The 19,460-nt window shown below is 47.9% G+C and overlaps 2 protein-coding genes and 1 pseudogene across 3 annotated transcripts; all 3 read right to left on the reverse strand.

The window, feature by feature from the left end:
- Positions 1-447: 447 nt before the first annotated feature.
- On the reverse strand, positions 448-1,386 carry LOC309366779 (olfactory receptor 5AR1-like; the record flags this gene model as incomplete). The annotated part of the gene is made up of 1 exon (XM_081905603.1): positions 448-1,386. The coding sequence occupies one exon, from the start codon at positions 1,384-1,386 to the stop codon at positions 448-450; it is 939 nt and encodes a 312-aa protein (XP_081761729.1).
- Positions 1,387-5,487: 4,101 nt separating this feature from the next.
- On the reverse strand, positions 5,488-6,426 carry LOC309366757 (olfactory receptor 5AR1-like; annotated as a pseudogene). Its single transcript has one exon. The product of its transcript is annotated as an olfactory receptor 5AR1-like (transcript).
- A 5,736-nt stretch (positions 6,427-12,162) lies between these two features.
- Positions 12,163-13,207, reverse strand: LOC309366747 (olfactory receptor 5AR1-like; the record flags this gene model as incomplete). The annotated part of the gene is made up of 1 exon (XM_081905537.1): positions 12,163-13,207. Exon 1 carries the CDS (start codon positions 13,099-13,101, stop codon positions 12,163-12,165), a length of 939 nt encoding a protein of 312 aa, XP_081761663.1. The 5' UTR covers positions 13,102-13,207.
- Between the last annotated feature and the right edge of the window lie 6,253 nt (positions 13,208-19,460).

Here is a 19,460-nt window from a genome sequence, read left to right on the forward strand (position 1 = left end):
ATGTAATGCTTTTTGAACCCTTGAACTCCTATGATTTTCATGGTGCATGGGGAATTTCTTCTTTTAGTCTTGTCTTGTAGAAAGAAAGGGACACTTCCTTCTGATATCTTCCTTATATACAAGCACAACACTTCCCATCTCTCCCATTGAGGTGGTCTGATGGAATGCCTGCTTTCAGGTGACCCTTCACACTTGTTAAATTGCAGAGTCCACATGAAGTTTCAGCCAACCTCATTCAGAACAAATGATTTTGAAATTACAAATGACATTGCTCAATGAATGTCAGACAACAACTCTGTGGTTGAATTCCTTCATTTTCTGGTTCTCTCTGGTTCTCTGGAAATTGGTGATGAGTTTAAGGGAAAGGAAATCATTCTGAAACCTACAAGTCAAGTTCCTATGGAACCAGGTCACAAAGAAAACCCCATTCAGTATTAATATTGCATTTTAATTTAAGACAGAGTTCAGCTTCTTGTTAATGAGTTTTCTGAAAGCTTCCTTAACATTTTTGTTCCTCAAGCTGTAAATCAGAGGATTGAGCATGGGGATCACTACAGTGTAGAACACAGAAGCCCATTTGTCTTGATCCATGGCATAGACAGAAGTGGGCCGGAAATACATGAAAATCTCAGTCCCATAAAATAAAGTGACCCCTGTGAAGTGGGACCCACAGGTGGAGAAGCCTTTGAGTCTCCCTGAGGGCATTCTCAGGACAGCTGCTAAAATGAAGATGTAAGAGAGAAGGATGATGGAGAGGGAGCTCACCGCAACAAAGCCACCAAAAGCAAAAAGCAAAATCTCATTAATGTGGGTGTCAGAACAAGCGATTGCCAGCAATGGAGGGACATCACAGAAGAAATGGTTGATGAGGTTGGAACTGCAGAACTGCAGGCTGAAGGTGGCTGTTGTGTGTATTATGGCACTAGTTGTGCCAGCAATGTATGACCCAAGTAGGAGCCTGATGCAGAGGGACTTGGACATGGCAGTGGAATAGAGCAATGGGTTGCAGATGGCCACATAGCAGTCATAGGCCATCACTGCTAAAATGTAGCACTCGGCATCCAAAAAGGCAGCACTGAACAAGAGCTGGGCAGTACATTCAGGGAAGGAGATGATCCTGCTCTCAGATAACAAGTCAAACAGCATTCTGGGAGCAATAGCAGATGAGTAGCAGATGTCACAGAAGGACAGGTGCAAGAGGAAGAGGTACATAGGATTGTGAAGGTGGGAATCAAGTGTGATCAAGATGATCATGCCCAGGTTTCCCGCAACATTGACCAGATAGATGATCAGGAATACCACAAATAATAAGATTTTCATACCTGGATCGTTTGAGATGCCCTGGAGAATGAACTCGGTGATGGTGGTACTATTTTCATTCACCATTTTTAGGAAAAGATACAGTGGTCTGGAGAAACATAGGAAATGTGGATGGCAGGGTTGTTTTACATATTAATTAGTCTATGAGATGTCAAAGTTTGCTTGGGTCCCCCTTGCTCTGTGAGGCTGATGATGACATAGCTGGGTCTTACCAAGGCTTCTTGTGGAGATTTTAGAAGATCCAGAGTTCCTGAGTGATGCTCCCCTTTGTCTTTTCCTTCAACCTTCATACGGGTGGGAGAGATGAACGCTGAAGGTTTGATCAATGGTTAAGTCAGTATCCTACTGATCCCTGTAAACTCCTGGATGTTTATTTATTGTGCATTGAATTTCCTACCTCCTAAAAATGATGCGATAATTAAAGAGTAGAATGGCAGAGGCAGGGAGCTCTGTCCCCAGAGGATTTCTGATCTCTGATTCCCTCATCAGGAGACATATCTTTGTGGACCTTTCAAGGGTATAGGCATCCCAAGCAATTTGCTTTCTCATTGTACTCACTGTCATTTCCCCTCCCCTCCTGCAGAAGAAAATACATGGCACCCATTTCTCTTGCTTTCTGGCAGGGTTTCTCAGGCAATGGGACTAACTGTGGTTTGTCAGGGGCTCTCATTTTCCTTCCTGCACCTAATATCACCAACAGTTTCAAGGGCTGGCAGGACTCTGAAGTGTGTGCAGCGAAGGCAGGGGACTAGGGGAGTTACCCAGGCAAGGGGACCATTGATTTATGGGTCCTGACACTGCCTACAAGGCAGGAGCCAAGGGACGAGTGTCAGGGCAGTGTGGCATGCACACCAGATGTGGTCGCAGCAGAAGAGGCTTTTCAGCCAGCAGACGATTCAATAGACTTCGTACCTTCCTCTGCCTGCTGTCTCCTAAATCCAGGAGGGGCTTGAAGTGGGAAGGACAGTGGCACCTTGCATACCGGTAGAGGTCTCTGGTTGCTGGAGCACAACCCATCAGGGGAGAACATATAAGCAGGTGGAGAGGTGGAATTTAACTGTTGCTGCAACTGCTCCATAGGCTCCAGACCTTTAGGTTCCTATAGGCTAGAGGAGTATATTTGTGTGTGTATCCAGAGCACTGTGGGAGCTGCTGTAAGTGTTTATCTTGCCAATACAGAGTTAACTATCAGATGTGCATCTTCTTGATCTGGGATGGGCCGTGACGTCAGCTGTGGGACAGGTAAAAATGCAGCTTCCTGTTGAAAACAGAATTTGCAGATGCTGCCAACCAGGTGATTGGCAGTGCTTGCAACCCTCCGATCCCTTTCCACCAGCAAGCAATTGATCAGCAGAATTCTGCAACTCCTGTTCTGTCAGGAACGCTCCTTCCCAGAGCAACAGCGGGGCTCCGATGACGAAGGGGGGGGGTGGCAGGCAGAAAGAGATAGAGCCATGTCTTCTTCCCATATGGGGGGGTGAGGTGAGTCCCTCCCGTCCTGGAATGCGTGTCGTAAACTCCCAAGACAGCGTGAGGCAGGTAGAGGAACCACAGATCTCAGACACATTCTCTGGGGAGGAGGGGCAAACTGGGGAAGCTGCTCCATAGTCTCCTTGTACTAGGAGGAATGGTAGAGTCCAGGCTTGGCCTCAGGCCAACAGGAGGAGGGAGCAGCCAATGGAGAATAGCATGTTGGCGAAGAGACCACCCTTCAATGGGCGCAACTGACTCATTGAGTGCGGAAGACTGAGCTGTGTGCTCAGACTGAAACTATTGTGTCAAGACTAATAAATTTAAAGAGTAATAAAGTCGCCAGCCTGCCATCACTTGGTGTGAGAGGGAGATCGTAAATCCTGACATGTTCCTTTGCTTGCATAGTTTAACTGAGGTGTTAGAGAGGCGCAGCCTAGCACTGAAAAGCCCCCTATCATAAGTCAGCCCCAGCCCCGCAGCCCCAGTAGTGGCACTACAAACAAGGCCTCACCTGCTGGTTGTAGATTCAACTCAAGAACAAAAAGTAGCTACAATGACTGCAGAATTCAGGTCTTCTCTGAATTAAAGAGGAGGTTCCCACCCCTCTGGGTTTATAAACATAAAACATGCACTTTTCTGATACCAATGCAGATGAAGTCCATCATTATTCCTATTGTTGTTAGAACCATATCTCTGGGGGAAGGGAGAGTTAGAGGTGTGCAGCCTTTGCCAACCTGGTGACCTTTATAAGTTGTTGGACTGGAATGCCTGTCATCCCTGACCACTTGCCACTCTGTCTAGGGCTGATGGAAGCTGTTGTCCAACAACATATAGAGGGCACTACTCTTGCTCTACTATTGTATAGCATCTCTCAGTGGCTGCAGTGGATGCATGTGGTGTCCTTACCTGCCAGTCCATCATAAAAACCCGTCTTTATGAAGCAGCAATTACTAGAAATAAAGGTAACTGCAGATAAAGCTGAGACCTCTTTCAGCCTCCCATCTGTCCAGCTTCCTCCCACTCTTGCCTGATTCCCCTGCTTGCCAATGTATGACCACAACCAAAATCTTCCTTTCTCCTGATTTCTGCACTATTTTGCTCTCCTTCCTACCTGCCATCTCCTCTGAGGAAGCATTTTGGTTTGGATTTGCTTACTGCCCTCTCTCCTGCTCTCTTTCTCATAGATATCGTGTCTCTTTATGCAGTTGAGGGTATGGGCGGGTGAATCAGTTAGCTTTGCTTTCTCTCAGTTTCTCACATTTCTCCAATCTCAAGCTGCACACATTTCCACATCCGTTTACGGGGTTGTTGTTTGTTCTGGTGAAAGTTCCTCAGCATTGCATAGCAAATTTCTCCTAATAAATTTATTCTTGGCCACAATTTTGCCTGATATAAAGTATGCTTTATTTTTATTCCCATTGATTTATGCATTCAAATGCACATTTTACCCTAGGTTGTGAATATAACTTGACTGAGGATGTGCATTGCAAATGTCAGAGAAGTCTGAATTTTGACTGATGGAATTTTATTGGTTCACATTGCTCCAGAAAGTGGAAACTAGGTAAGTTCACCTTTAAATGTGCACTGAATCACATCTCTCCCTCATCATAGGCTGTGGGAGGTAAGAGTGCACTGAGTGGTAAGCTGCTACTGCATAGTTCCACTGTAGACTTGTCTGTGTTTACTTCTGGTTGGGCTGGCCAGAATGCAGAGCAGAAGTCAGTGGCAGCCTAGCTGGTGCCTCATACTTGTGAAATTGCAAAAGCCACAGGAAACCTTTGGAGGAGGCCATAGATTCCCAGTTCTCTTGGGTTACTTTGTATAGCATTTTGGAATTTTGAGAGGAGAGTCTTAACAACACTCACAATGTACTAGGCAGATTGTATTCTAGTGGTGATTTCCATGAAAATATCTGATAACATCAAGCTTGTTGTTGCTATTGCTATATATATAACCAACCCGTCAACCCAAAGATACCCAGGACAGTAAACAAACAATTCATTAGACTACAACACAACAATATGACATAAAAACCTTGGAACGTTAGTGCTACTCAGAATATAAATGGATATGACTATCATAGCTGATATATTTCAGTCAGTCTACTCTGGGTATAAGCTAGTTGTATACAACCCAATGATGAGCATTACTGTTATAAAATAGCAAACCAGCTGTTTTAATGATGACACCTTTTTAAAGAAGATGGTGGAATCTTCCTGTTATGTATGCTAGGAGGTGCTGTATTTGAATGTAATGCTTTTTGAACCCTTGAGCTCCTATGATTTTCAGGGTGCATGGGGAATTTCTTCTTTTAGTCTTGTCTTGTAGAAAGAAAGGGACACTTCCTTCTGATATCTTCCTTATATCCCAACACAACACTTCCCATCTCTCCCATTGAGGTGGTCTGATGGAATGCCTGCTTTCAGGTGACCCTTCACACTTGTTAAATTGCAGAGTCCACATGAAGTTTCAGCCAACCTCATTCAGAACAAATGATTTTGAAATTACAAATGACATTGCTCAATGAATGTCAGACAACAACTCTGTGGTTGAATTCCTTCATTTTCTGGTTCTCTCTGGTTCTCTGGAAATTGGTGATGAGTTTAAGGGAAAGGAAATCATTCTGAAACCTACAAGTCAAGTTCCTATGGAACCAGGTCACAAAGAAAACCCCATTCAGAATAATATTGCATTTTAGTTTAAGACAGAGTTCAGCTTCTTGTTAATGAGTTTTCTGAAAGCTTCCTTAACATTTTTGTTCCTCAAGCTGTAGATCAGAGGATTGAGCATGGGGATCACTACAGTGTAGAACACAGAAGCCCATTTGTCTTGTTCCAAGGCATAGACAGAAGTGGGCCGGAGATACATGAAAATCACAGTCCCATAGAATAAAGTGACCCCTGTGAAGTGGGACCCACAGGTGGAGAAGCCTTTGAGCCTCCCTGAGGGCATTCTCAGGACAGCTGCTAAAATGAAGATGTAAGAGAGAAGGATGATGGAGAGGGAGCTCATCTCAACAAAGCCAGCAAATGCAAAAAGCAAAATCTCATTAATGTGGGTGTCAGAACAAGCGATTGCCAGCAATGGAGGGACATCACAGAAGAAATGGTTGATGAGGTTGGAACTGCAGAACTGCAGGCTGAAGGTGGCTGTTGTGTGTATTATGGCACTAGTTGTGCCAGCAATGTACGACCCAAGTAGGAGCCTGATGCAGAGGGACTTGGACATGGCAGTGGAATAGAGCAATGGGTTGCAGATGGCCACATAGCGGTCATAGGCCATCACTGCTAAAATGTAGCACTCGGCACCCACAAAGGCAGCAAAGAAGTAGAACTGGGCAGTGCATTCAGGGAAGGAGATGGTCCTGCTCTCAGTTAACAAGTCAGACAGCATTCTGGGGGCAATGGCAGATGAGTAGCAGATGTCACAGAAGGACAGGTGCCAGAGGAAGAAGTACATAGGATTGTGAAGGTGGGAATCAAGTGTGATCAAGATGATCATGCCCAGGTTTCCCACAACATTGACCAGATAGATGATCAGAAATACCACAAAGAATTAGACTTTCATACTTGGATCGTTTGAGATGCCCTGGAGAATGAACTCAGTGACGGTGGTACTATTTTGATTCACCATTTTTAGGAAAAGATACAGTGGTCTGGAGAAACATAGGAAATGTGGATGGCAGGGTTGTTTTAAATATTAATTAGTCTATGAGATGTCAAAGTTTGCTTGGGTCCCCCTTGCTCTGTGAGGCTGATGATGACATAGCTGGGTCTTACCAAGGCTTCTTGTGGAGATTTTAGAAGATCCAGAGTTCCTGAGTGATGCTCCCCTTTGTCTTTTCCTTGAACCTTTCTACAGGTGGGAGAGATGAACTCTGACATTTTGATCATTGGTTAAGTCAGCATCCTACTGATCCCTGTAAACATCTGAAAGTCTATTTATTGTGCATTGAGTTTGCTACCTCCTAAAAATGATGCAATTATTAAAGAGTATGAATGGCAGAGGCAGGGAGCTCTGTCCCCAGAGGATTTCTGATCTCTGATTCCGTCATCAGGAGACATATCTTTGTGGAGCTTTTAAGGGTATAGGCATCCCATGCAATTTGCTTTCTCATTGTTGTTGTTGTTTAGTCGTTTAGTCATGTCCGACTCTTCGTGACCCCATGGACCAGAGCATGCCAGGCACTTCTGTCTCCCACTGTCTCCCGCAGTTTGGTCAGACTCATGTTTGTAGCTTCGATAACACTGTCAAACCATCTCGTCCTCTGTCGTCCCCTTCTCCTTGTGCCCTCTATCTTTCCCAACATCAGGGTCTTTTCCAGGGAGTCTTCTCTTCTCATGAGTTGGTCAAAGTATTGGAGCCTCAGCTTCACAACCTGTCCTTCCAGTGAGCACTCAGGGCTGATTTCCTTAAGAATGGATACGTTTGATCTTCTTGAAGTCCATGGGACTCTCAAGAGTCTCCTCCAGCACCATAATTCAAAAGCATCAATTCTTCTGCAATCAGCCTTCTTAATGGTCCAGCTCTCACTTCCATACATCACTACTGGGAACACCATGGCTTTAACTATACAGACCTTTGTTGGCAAGGTGATGTCTCTGCTTTTTAGGATGCTGTCTAGGTTTGTCATCGCCTTTCTCCCAAGAAGCAGGCGTCTTTCAATTTCGTGACTGCTGTCACCATCTGCAGTGATCATGGAGCCCAAGAAAGTAAAATCTCTCACTGCCTCCATTTCTTCCCCTTCTATTTGCCAGGAGGTGATGGGACCAGTGGCCATGATCTTCGTTTTTGTGATGTTGAGCTTCAGACCATATTTTGCGCTCTGCTCTTTCACCCTCATTAAAAGGTTCTTTAATTCCTCCTCACTTTCTGCCATCAAGGTTGTGCCATCTGCATATCTGAGGTTGTTGATATTTCTTCTGGCAATCTTAATTCTGCCTTGGGATTCATCCAGCCCAGCCTTTCACATGATGAATTCTGCATATAAGTTAAATAAGCAAGGAGACAATATACAGCCTTGTCGTACTCCTTTCCCAATTTTGAACCAATCAGTTGTTCCATATCCAGTTCTAACTATAGCTTCTTATCCCACATAGAGATTTCTCAGGAGACAGATGAGGTGATCAGGCACTCCCATTTCTTTAAGAACTTGCCATAGTTTGCTGTGGTCGACACAATCAAAGGCTTTTGCATAGTCAATGAAGCAGAAGTAGACGTCTTTCTGGAACTCTCTAGCTTTCTCCATAATCCAGCGCATGTTTGCAATTTGGTCCCTGGTTCCTCTGCCCCTTCGAAATCCAGCTTGCACTTCTGGGAGTTCTCAGTCCACATACTGCTTAAGCCTGCCTTGTAGAATTTTAAGCATAACCTTGCTAGCGTGTGAAATGAGTGCAATTGTGCGGTAGTTGGAGCATTATTTGGCACTGCCCTTCTTTGGGATTGGGATGTAGACTGATCTTCTCCAATCCTCTGGCCACTGCTGAGTTTTACAAATTTGCTGGCATATTGAGTGTAGCACCTTAACAGCATCATCGTTTAAAATTTTAAATAGTTCAGCTGGAATATCATCACTTCCACTGGCCTTGTTATTAGCAGTGCTTTCTAAGGCCCATTTGACTTCACTCTCCAGGATGTCTGGCTCAAGGTCAGCAATCACACTACCTGGGGTGTGCGAGACATCCATTTCTTTCTGGTATAGTTCCTCTGTGTATTCTTGCCACCTCTTCTTGATGTCTTCTGCTTCTGTTAGGTCCTTTCCACTTTTGTCTTTTATTATGGAAATCTTTGTACGAAATGTTCCTTTCATATCTCATTTTCTTGAACAAATCTCTGGTTTATCCCATTCTATTGTTTTCCCTCTATTTCTTTGCATTGCTTGTTTAAGAAGGCCTTCTTGTCTCTCCTTGCTATTTTTTGGAAATCTGCATTCAATTTCCTGTATCTTTCACTATCTCCCTCGCATTTTGCTTGCCTTCTCTCCCCCGCTATTTGTAAGGCCTCGTTGGACAGTCACTTTGATTTCTTGCATTTCCTTCTCATTCGGATGGTTTTTGTTGCTGCATTCTGTATACTCATTGTACTCACTGTCATTTCCCCTCCCCTCCTGCAGAAGAAAATACATGGCATCCATTTCTCTTGCTTTCTGGGTGGGTTTCTTAGGCAATGGGACTAATTGTAGTTTGGCAGGGGCTCTCATTTTCCTTCCTGCACCTGACATCACCAACGCTCTCAAGGACTGGCAAGACTCTGAAGGGTGTGCAGCGAAGGCAGGGGACTAGGTGAGTTATCCAGGCAAGGGGACCATTGATTTATGGGTCCTGACATTGCCTACAAGGCAAGAGCCAAGGGACGAGTGTCAGGTCAGAGTGGGATGGAGAAGGCACACCAGACGGGGCAGCAGTAGAAGAGGCAGTTCAGTCGGCAGACGGTTCAATAGACTTCCCACCTTCCTCTGCCCACTGTCTCCTAAATCCAGGAGGGGCTTGAAGTGGGAAGGGCAGAGGCACCTTCCATACCGGTAGAAGACTCTGGAAGCTGGAGCACAACCCATCAAGGGAGGACATATAAGCAAGTGGAGGGTGGAGTTTCCAGGGGACATTCTCAGGGGAGGAGGGGCAAACTGGGGAAGCAGCTCCTTAGTCTCATTGTACTAGGAGGAAGCGTAGAGTCCAGGCTTAGCGTCAAGCCAACAGAAGGAGGGGGCAGCCAATGGAGAATAGCCTGTTGGCGAAGAGACCACCCTTGAGTGGGCGCAACCAGTGGCGTAGCGTGGGGGGTGCAGGGGGGCCGGCCGCACCGGGCGCAACATCTGGGGGTTAGGGTTAGGGTGCGCAAATCCACGGGTTAGGGGGCACAAATTACTTGCCTTGCCCCGGGTGCTGACAACCCACGCTAGGCCACTGGGCACAACTGACACATTGAGTGCGGAAGACTGAGCGGTGTGCTCAGACTGAAACTATTGTGTCAAGACAAATAAATTTAAAGAGTAATAAAACCGCCAGCCTGCCATCCATTGGTGTGAGAGGGAGATCGTAAATCCTGACATGTTTCTTTGCTTGCACAGTTTAACTGAGGTGTTAGAGTGCCCCAGTCTAGCATTGAAAAGCCCCCTCTCACAAGTCATCACCAGCCCCACAGCCCCGGTAGTGGCACTACGAACAAGACCTCACCTGTGGTTGTAGAGTCAACTCAAGAACAAAAGGTAGCTACAACGACTGCAGTTCACGAACTTTCTAATTCAGTTGTCTCTCATACATTAAAGAGGAGATTCCCAACCCTCTGGGTTTATAAACATAAAACATGCACTTTTCTGATACCAATGCGGATGAAGTCCATCATTGTTCCTATTGTTGTTAGAACCATATTTCTGGGGGAAGGGAGAGTTAGAGGTGTGCAGCCTTTGCCAACCTGGTGACCTTTATAAGTTGTTGGACTGGAATGCCTGTCATCCCTGACCACTTGCCACTCTGTCTAGGGCTGATGGAAGCTGTTGTCCAACAACATATAGAGGGCACTACTCTTGCTCTACTATTGTATAGCATCTCTCAGTGGCTGCAGTCGATGCATGTGGTGTCCTTACCTGCCAGTCCATCATAAAAACCCGTCTTTATGAAGCAGCAATTACTAGAAATAAAGGTAACTGCAGATAAAGCTGAGACCTCTTTCAGCCTCCCATCTGTCCAGCTTCCTCCCACTCTTGCCTGATTCCCCTGCTTGCCAATGTATGACCACAACCAAAATCTTCCTTTCTCCTGATTTCTGCACTGTTTTACTCTCCTTCCTACCTGCCATCTCCTCTGAGGAAGCATTTTGGTTTGGATTTGCTTACTGCCCTCTCTCCTGCTCTCTTTCTCACATATATATCGTGTCTCTTTATGCAGCTGAGGGTATGGGCGGGTGAATCAGTTAGCTTTGCTTTCTCTCAGTTTCTCACATTTCTCCAATCTCAAGCTGCACACATTTCCACATCCGTTTACGGGGTTGTTGTTTGTTCTGGTGAAAGTTCCTCAGCATTGCATAGCAAATTTCTCCTAATAAATTTATTCTTGGCCACAATTTTGCCTGATATAAAGTATGCTTTATTTTTATTCCCATTGATTTATGCATTCAAATGCACATTTTACCCTAGGTTGTGAATATTACTTGACTGAGGATGTGCACTGCAAAAGTCAGAGAAGTCTGAATTTTGACTGATGGAATTTTATTGGTTCACATTGCTCCAGAAAGTGGAAACTAGGTAAGTTCACCTTTAAATGTGCACTGAATCACATCTCTCCCTCATCATAGGCTGTGGGAGGTAAGAGTGCACTGAGTGGTAAGCTGCTACTGCATAGTTCCACTGTAGGCTTGTCTGTGTTTACTTCTGGTTGGGCTGGCCAGAATGCAGAGCAGAAGTCAGTGGCAGCCTAGCTGGTGCCTCATACTTGTGAAATTGCAAAAGCCACAGGAAACCTTTGGAGGAGGCCATAGATTCCCAGTTCTCTTGGGTTACTTTCTATAGCATTTAGTATTTTTGAGAGTAGAGTCTTAACAACACTCACAATGTACTAGGCAGATTGCATTCTAGTGGTGATTTCCATGAAAGTATTTGATAACATCAAGCGTTTTGTTGTTGTTATATTTATAACCAACCTGTCAACCCAAAGACACCCAGGACAGTAAACAAACAATTCATTAGACTACAACACAACAATACGACATAAAAACCTTGGAACATTAATCCTATTCAGAATATAAATGGATATGACGATCATAGCTGATAAATTTCAGTGGGTCTACTGTGGGTATAAGCTAGTTGGATACAACCCGATGAGGAGAATTAGTGTTATAAAATAGCAAACCAGCTGTTTTAATGATGACACATTTTTAAAGAAGATGGTGGAATCTTCCTGTTATGTATGCCAGGAGGTGCTGCATTTGAATGCAATGCTTTTGAACCCTTGAGCTCCTGTGCTTTTCATGGTGCAATACTCCAAGGGTAATTTCTTCTTTTAGTCATGTCTTGTAGAAAGAAAGGGACACTTCTGATATCTTCCTTATATCCCAACACAACACTTCCCATCTCTCCCATTGAAGTGGTCTGATGGAATGCCTGCTTTCAGGTGACCCTTCACACTTGTTAAATTGTAGAGTCCACATGAAGTTTCAGCCAACCTCATTCAGCACAAATGATTTTGAAATTGCAAATGACATTGCTCAATGAATGTCAGACAATAACTCTGTGGTTGAATTCCTTCGTTTTCTGGTTCTCTAGCTAGTAGGAAATTGATGATCAGCTATAAGGGAAAGGAAATCGTTCTGAAACCTACAAGTCAAGTTCCTATGGAACCAGTTCACAAAAAACCCATTCAGTATTAATATTGCATTTTAATTTAAGACAGAGTTCAGCTTCTTGTTAATGAGTTTTCTGAAAGCTTCCTTAACATCTTTGTTCCTCAAGCTGTAGATCAAAGGATTGAGCATGGGGATCACTACAGTGTAGAACACAGAAGCCCATTTGTCTTGTTCCAAGGCATAGACAGAAGTGGGCCGGAGATACATGAAAATCACAGTCCCATAGAATAAAGTGACCCCTGTGAAGTGGGACCCACAGGTGGAGAAGCCTTTGAGCCTCCCTGAGGGCATTCTCAGGACGGCTGCTAAAATGAAGATGTAAGAGAGAAGGATGATGGAGAGGGAGCTCATCTCAACAAAGCCAGCAAATGCAAAAAGCAAAATCTCATTAATGTGGGTGTCAGAACAAGCGATTGCCAGCAGTGGAGGGACATCACAGAAGAAATGGTTGATGAGGTTGGAACTGCAGAACTGCAGGCTGAAGGTGGCTGTTGTGTGTACTATGGCATTAGTTGTCCCAGCAATGTATGACCCAAGTAGGAGCCGGAAACAGAGGGACCTGGACATGGCAGTGGAATAGAGCAATGGGTTGCAGATGGCCACATAGCGGTCATAGGCCATCACTGCTAAAATGTAGCACTCGGCATCCACAAATGCAGCAAAGAAGTAGAACTGGGCAGTGCATTCAGGGAAAGATATGGTCCTGCTCTCAGATAACAAGTCAGACAGCATTCTGGGGGCAATAGCAGATGAGTAGCAGATGTCACAGAAGGACAGGTGCCAGAGGAAGAAGTACATAGGATTGTGAAGGTGGGAATCAAGTGTGATCAAGATGATCATGCCCAGGTTTCCCACAACATTGACCAGATAGATGATCAGGAATACCACAAAGAATAAGACTTTCATACTTGGATCGTTTGAGATGCCCTGGAGAATGAACTCGGTGACGGTGGTACTATTTTGATTCACCATTTTTAGGAAAAGATACAGTGGTCTGGAGAAATATAGGAAATGTGGATGGCAGGGTTGTTTTAAATATTAATTAGTCTATGAGATGTCAAAGTTTGCTTGGGTCCCACTTGCTCTGTGAGGCTGATGATGACATAGCTGGGTCTTACCAAGGCTTCTTGTGGAGATTTTAGAAGATCCAGAGTTCCTAAGTGATGCTCCCCTTTGTCTTTTCCTTGAACCTTCATACGGGTGGTAGAGATGAACTCTGACGTTTTGATCATTGGTTAAGTCAGCATCCTACTGATCCCTGTATACATCTGGGTGTCTATTTATTGTGCATTGAGTTTGCTACCTCCTAAAAATGATGCAATTATTAAAGAGTATGAATTGCCGGGGCCCGGGAGCTCTGTCCCTAAAGGATTTCTGATCTCTTATTCCCTCATCAGGAGACATATCTTTGTGGAGCTTTCAAGGGTATAGGCATCCCATGCAATTTGCTTTCTCATTGTGTTCCCTGTCAATTCCCCTCCCCTCTTGCAAAAGAAAATACATGGCACCCATTTCTCTTGCTTTCTTTTTTTTATATATAATTTTTTTTTATTAATTTTTCCAACACATAATAAAAGACAACCACATTACAAAACAAAGACATAACCACATTAAACATATACTGACTTCCCCATACCTCCCTTTCGCTGCATCCTTATTCCAAAGTTCTTTAGCAACCCTTTAATCAGTTTTTCTATTATTTCCCTTTCATTATATTTCTTTAAACTTAATATTTACAGCTATATTTCTCTACTTCTTACCCCTTGACATCTCAACACTCCTCAATTTTACAACAGTTTTTAAGATATAATTTAAACTTCTTCCAGTCCTCTTCCACTGTCTCTTTCCCCTGATCTCGGATTCTGCCGGTCATCTCTGCTAGTCCCATGAAGTCTGTCACCTTCGTCTGCCATTCTTCCAGAGTAGGTAGTTCTTGCATCTTCCAATACTTTGCCAGAAGAATTCTTGCTGCTGTGGTAGCATACATAAAAAAGGTTCTGTCCTTCTTTGGCACCAATTGGCCAACCATGCCCAGGAGAAAAGCCTCAGGTTTCTTAGGAAAAGTCCATTTAAGGACCTTCTTAATTTCATTATAGATCATTTCCCAGAAGGCTTTAATCTTTGGGCAGGTCCACCAAAGGTGGTAAAAGGTACCTTCAGTCTCATTACATTTCCAACATTTATTATTGGGCAAATGGTATATTTTTGTTAGTTTGACTGGGGTCATGTACCACCTGTAAATCATTTTCATTATCTTCTCTTTTAAGGCATTACATGCCGTGAATTTAACACCGGTGGTCCATAACTGTTCCCAGTCAGCAAACATAATGTCATGACCGATATCCTGTGCCCATTTAATCATAGCTGATTTCACCGTTTCATCCTGTGTATTCCATTTCAACAGCAAATTGTACATTCTAGACAAGTTCTTAGTATTGGGTTCTAACAGTTCTGTTTCTAACTTTGACCTCTCCTTCTGAAATCCTATTTTCCTGTCCTGCTTAAATGTCTCATTTATCTGACGGTAATGTAACCAATCTCGAACTTTGGACTTTAGTCTCTCAAAACTCTGAAGTTTAAACTTCTCACCATCTTGTTCTAGGATTTCACAGTATTTTGGCCATTTAGAATCCATATTAAGTTTTTTCACCACCTTAGCTTCCATTGGCGACAACCACCTGGGGGTTTTACTTTCCAACAAGTCTTTATATCGAATCCAAACGTTGTATAGTGCTTTCCTAACAATATGGTTTTTAAAACTTTTGTACACCTTTGCCTTGTCATACCATAAATATGCATGCCAACCAAAGTTATTATCATACCCTTCCAAATCCAAAATGTCTGTATCTTCAAGAAGCAGCCAATGTGTGCTGGTCCCGGGGGTAAGGTACCGTGGGTGTAAGCAGAGTCCACACGATGAGGGGCGAGGTCCAAGACGGAGAGCCGGGCGGGGAACAGGTACGCTGGAACAGGAGGCCGAGCAGGGATCTGGAACACCGGATAGTCAGGAACAGGAGGCCGAGCAGGGATCAGGAACACCGGATAGTCAGGAACAGGAGGCCGAGCAGGGATCAGGAACACCGGATAGTCAGGAACAGGAGGCCGAGCAGGGATCAGGAACACAGGAAGGTCCGAAGCCAACAACGACGTTGCTCCCGCAACCTGGGACCAGGCTGACCGGGCTTTTATCCTCTTCTAAGGCCGGGGGCGGTCCCGGCCCCCAGGAGCCCCGCCTCCTCTGGCCTTAAGGCGAGCACTCCTCCTGGGGGCAACCAGTTCCCTTTGCCTCTCTGCCCTAAGCCTCTGCAGATCAGGAGAGGCCGAAGGGTTACTGGGCCCTGGAGGAGGCTCACCTGTGGCCACTGAGTCATCAAGCCCCTCTGGGGCCAGAAGGGCTCCACCTGGGGCCAGCTCCTGATGCTCTGTCACAGGTGCAGGCTCTTCAGCATCTAGGCCTTGCCCCAGTTCAGCCGGCCCTGGAGGCGGGGACTCCTGTGCAGGCTGGGATTCCTCCGGTTCATCCTCTGAATCGGACTCCCAGGCCATCACACCATCCCCCCTCCCAGGCCCCCCCCCCAACCGAGGGTCCGGACCCGGTTTGCCGGGGTACGATGCGTGGAACTCTCGGAGGCAGGCAGGTGCGTGGACGTTGGCCGCTGGTTCCCAGGAACGGTCCTCCGGTCCGTACCCCTTCCAGTCAATGAGATACTGCAGCTTTCCCCTGCGGTATCGGGAGTCCAGGATGCGTTCCACCTCGTACTCAGGCTCTCCCTGAACCAACACTGGCTGCGGTCGGGGACGGTTCGGGTGGAACTCGTCGGGTGGGGCCACCGGACTCAGAAGGGACTGGTGGAAGACTGGGTGAACCTTCAGGGTTGCGGGTAACCGGAGGCGGAATGCCACAGGAGAGACTTGGTCCACGATAGGGAACGGGCCGGTGAAGCGGGCGTCCAACTTCCGCGAAGGTCGAGAGGGGTGGAGGTGGCGAGTGGAGAGCCAAACCAGGTCACCGACGCGAAGTTCCGGCCCCACCTGGCGGTGGCGGTCGGCCTGGGCTTTGTACGCTTCCTTGGCCTGGTGCAGTTGCTCCACCAAAAGCTGTTGCTGGGACTGGAGCTCTTGAAGCCACTCCGTCACCGCCGGGACCGCGGATGCTGGCAGCACATCTGGAAACAGCCGTGGATGATAACCGTAACTGGCCTGGAACGGGGTCTGCTGGGTGGACGCATTCACCGCGTTGTTGTAGGCGAACTCCGCCAATGCCAGGTGGTCGACCCAGTCATCCTGCTGGTAGCTGCAGTAACACCGGAGGTACTGCTCCAGCACCGCGTTCGCCCGTTCCGTCTGGCCATCAGTTTGTGGGTGGTAGGCTGACGAGAGGCAGACCTCTGTCCCGAGGGTCTGGTGTAATGCTCGCCAGAACCGGGATGTGAACTGTACGCCCCGGTCGGACACCACGCGCTCTGGTAGGCCATGCAGGCGGAAGACATGCTGAAGGTACAGCTGAGCGGTTTCCTTGGCTGTGGGTACAGATGGGCAGGGGGTGCAGTGCACCATCTTGGTGAAATGGTCGGAGAAAACTAGAAGGCAGGTACAGCCACGAGACGGGGGTAAGTCCACTACAAAGTCCAACGAAACCGTGTGCCAAGGGCGCGGTGGAACTGGCAATGGCTGAAGTAGGCCGGGGGGTCGCCCGGTAGGACCCTTGGCGCGCCGGCAGACATCACAACCAGCAACGTAGCGAGCCACGTCAGCCTTCAGGCGGGGCCACCAAAACTCACGACTGACCAGATGGGTGGTCCGATACCGTCCAAAGTGCCCCGCTGCTGGGGCATCATGGGCCATCCAGAGAACCTCCAGCCGCAGTGGCCCTGGCGGGATGTACAGACGGCCGTGGTGCAGCAGGAGGCCCTGATGCAGGACCAGTCCCAGATACTGTGGGCTGGACCCTTCAGCCAGCTCCCGGAGTCGTTCCTGGGCCCAAGGGTCAATCCGCTGCTGTTCCCGCACCCGAGCCTGCAGTGGTTCCGCCTCCTGGGTGGCCAGGAATGCAGCTGGAGGTAGGATCGTGGTGGGTTCTGCTTGCTGTACCGTGTCTGCGTTGTCTTCAGGTTTCTGGGACAGGGCATCCGCCTTCTGGTTCTGGGAGCTAGGGATATAGCGGATCCGGAACTGGAACCGGGAAAAGAACAACGCCCACCGGATCTGTCTTTGGTTCAGCTTGCGGGTGGTCTGGAGGTACTCCAGGTTCCGGTGGTCGGTTCTCACCTCCACCGGATGTCGTGCCCCCTCAAGATGGTGGCGCCAGACCTCAAAGGCCACCTTGATGGCCAGTAGTTCCCGCTCCCACACAGTATAGTTACGCTCCGCTGGTAGGAGCTGGCGGGAATAGAAGGCACAGGGTAAGAGTGGCGCTTCAGGTCCATTCTGTTGAGACAAGACGGCACCGAGAGCCGTACTGGAGGCGTCGGTCTCCACCACAAAGGGTCGAGAGGGGTCAGGATGTTGTAAGATCGGCGCCCTCTGGAAACAGGCCTTCAACCCCTGAAACGCCTCCTCTGCCTCCTCGTCCCAGGAAAACGGCGTCTTTGGGCGCAGTAGCCGGGTCAACGGGGTGGTGCGATGAGCATAATCTGCGACGAAGGTCCGGTAGTAGTTGGCAAACCCCAGGAAACGCTGTAGGTCCTTGCGGTTCCGGGGTGCCGCCCATTCTCGAACCGCTGCCACCTTCCCAGGGTCCATCTGCACCCCATCTGGAGAGAGCCGGTGACCAAGGAAGTCCACAGTCCGCTGATGGAACTCGCACTTGCTGAGCTTTGCATACAAACGGTGCTCACGCAAGCGCTGCAGCACGGTCCGGACATGTCCCTCATGGCGAGCCGGGTCACGGGAGTAAACCAGTATGTCATCCAAGTACACCACCACGTACTTGTCTAACAAATCCTGGAACACGTGGTTGATGTAGCGTTGGAACACAGCAGGCGCGTTGCACAAACCGAAAGGCATAACCAAGTATTCGAACTGCCCGTACCGGGTCCCAAACGCTGTCTTCCACTCATCCCCGGCTCGGATCCGAATCAAGTTGTAGGCCCCCCGGAGGTCCAGCTTGGTGAACACCTGTGCCCCTTGCACCCGCTCCAGCAACTCCGAAATAAGGGGCAAGGGGTACCGGTCTGGGATGGTGATTTTGTTCAGGGCTCGGTAATCATGGCAAGGGCGGAGTTCCCCACATTTCTTCTTAACAAAGAGCACTGGTGCCGCGGTAGGCGAGGTGGAAGGCCTAATGAACCCACGCTCCAGGTTCTTGCGCAAGAAGTCCTGCAAAGCCTCGCGCTCTGGCTCTGTTAGAGAATATAAGCGACTCACTGGTAAAGGCGCTCCGGGTTGGAGGTCTATGCCGCAGTCAAAAGGCCGATGCGGCGGCAGCTGGTCCGCCCCCCGTTCCTCAAACACGTCCTGGTAGTCCTGGTACACGGCTGGGAGCGTGGGTGCTGCCTGCTCCGTGGGTGCGGCCGCCAGCGTCTCGGATTGAGCATGGGAACATGGGTCTGGGAAGTGCACAGTCCGTTTGACCCAGTCAATCTGAACGTTGTGAGCTTCCAACCAGTCCATCCCGAGCACGAGGGGGAACCGGGGCATAGAGGCAATGTCCAAAGTTCGCAACTCCCGGTGCTGCTGGAGACACAGGACCAGGGGCTGGGTCTCCTGAGTAACGGCTCCCGAACGTAGAAGCCGTCCATCAATTGCTTCCACCTGGACCGGTTCGGGCTTGTTCCGAAGTGGCACCTGATGATGGGCAGCAAAAGCGGCGTCCATATAAGAACGGGTTGCTCCTGAATCCACCAAAGCATGGGTAAGAATCCAGGGCCCACCTGGAGGGTATAAACGTACCGGAACCATAAGATGTTGCAAGTCTATTGGTGCGGGCCCATTCTGCGCTGTTTGGGACCCCCGGTAGCTAGGGCCATCAGCTACTGGGGGTTGGCGGTTTCCCTGCGACTGGCGTTTCTCAGGGCAGGACCGAGCGTAGTGTCCACTTCCGCCACAGTAGAGGCATAGATTCCCCTCCCGACGCCGCACCTTCTCTACGGGGGAAAGGCGTGGCCGCACTGCCCCGAGCCGCTTAGGCTCCTCCGATAACTCAGTTGCGACCGAGGGGCTGCCGGAAGAAACTGGTGCCGAGAACTGGAGGTGTCGGCCCCGGGCCTGGCGACGATCCTCCAGCCGGTCGTCTATCTGTAGACTCCGTTGAATGAGAGTGTCTAGCGTGGTGGGGCGTTCCATCGTGGCCAGCTGGTCCAGTATCTCGTCCGAAAGCCCTTCGAGATACT

The sequence above is a fragment of the Podarcis melisellensis genome (genome assembly GCF_964234715.1).
Source record: "Podarcis melisellensis genome assembly, chromosome: 1".
Lineage (NCBI taxonomy): Eukaryota > Metazoa > Chordata > Lepidosauria > Squamata > Lacertidae > Podarcis > Podarcis melisellensis.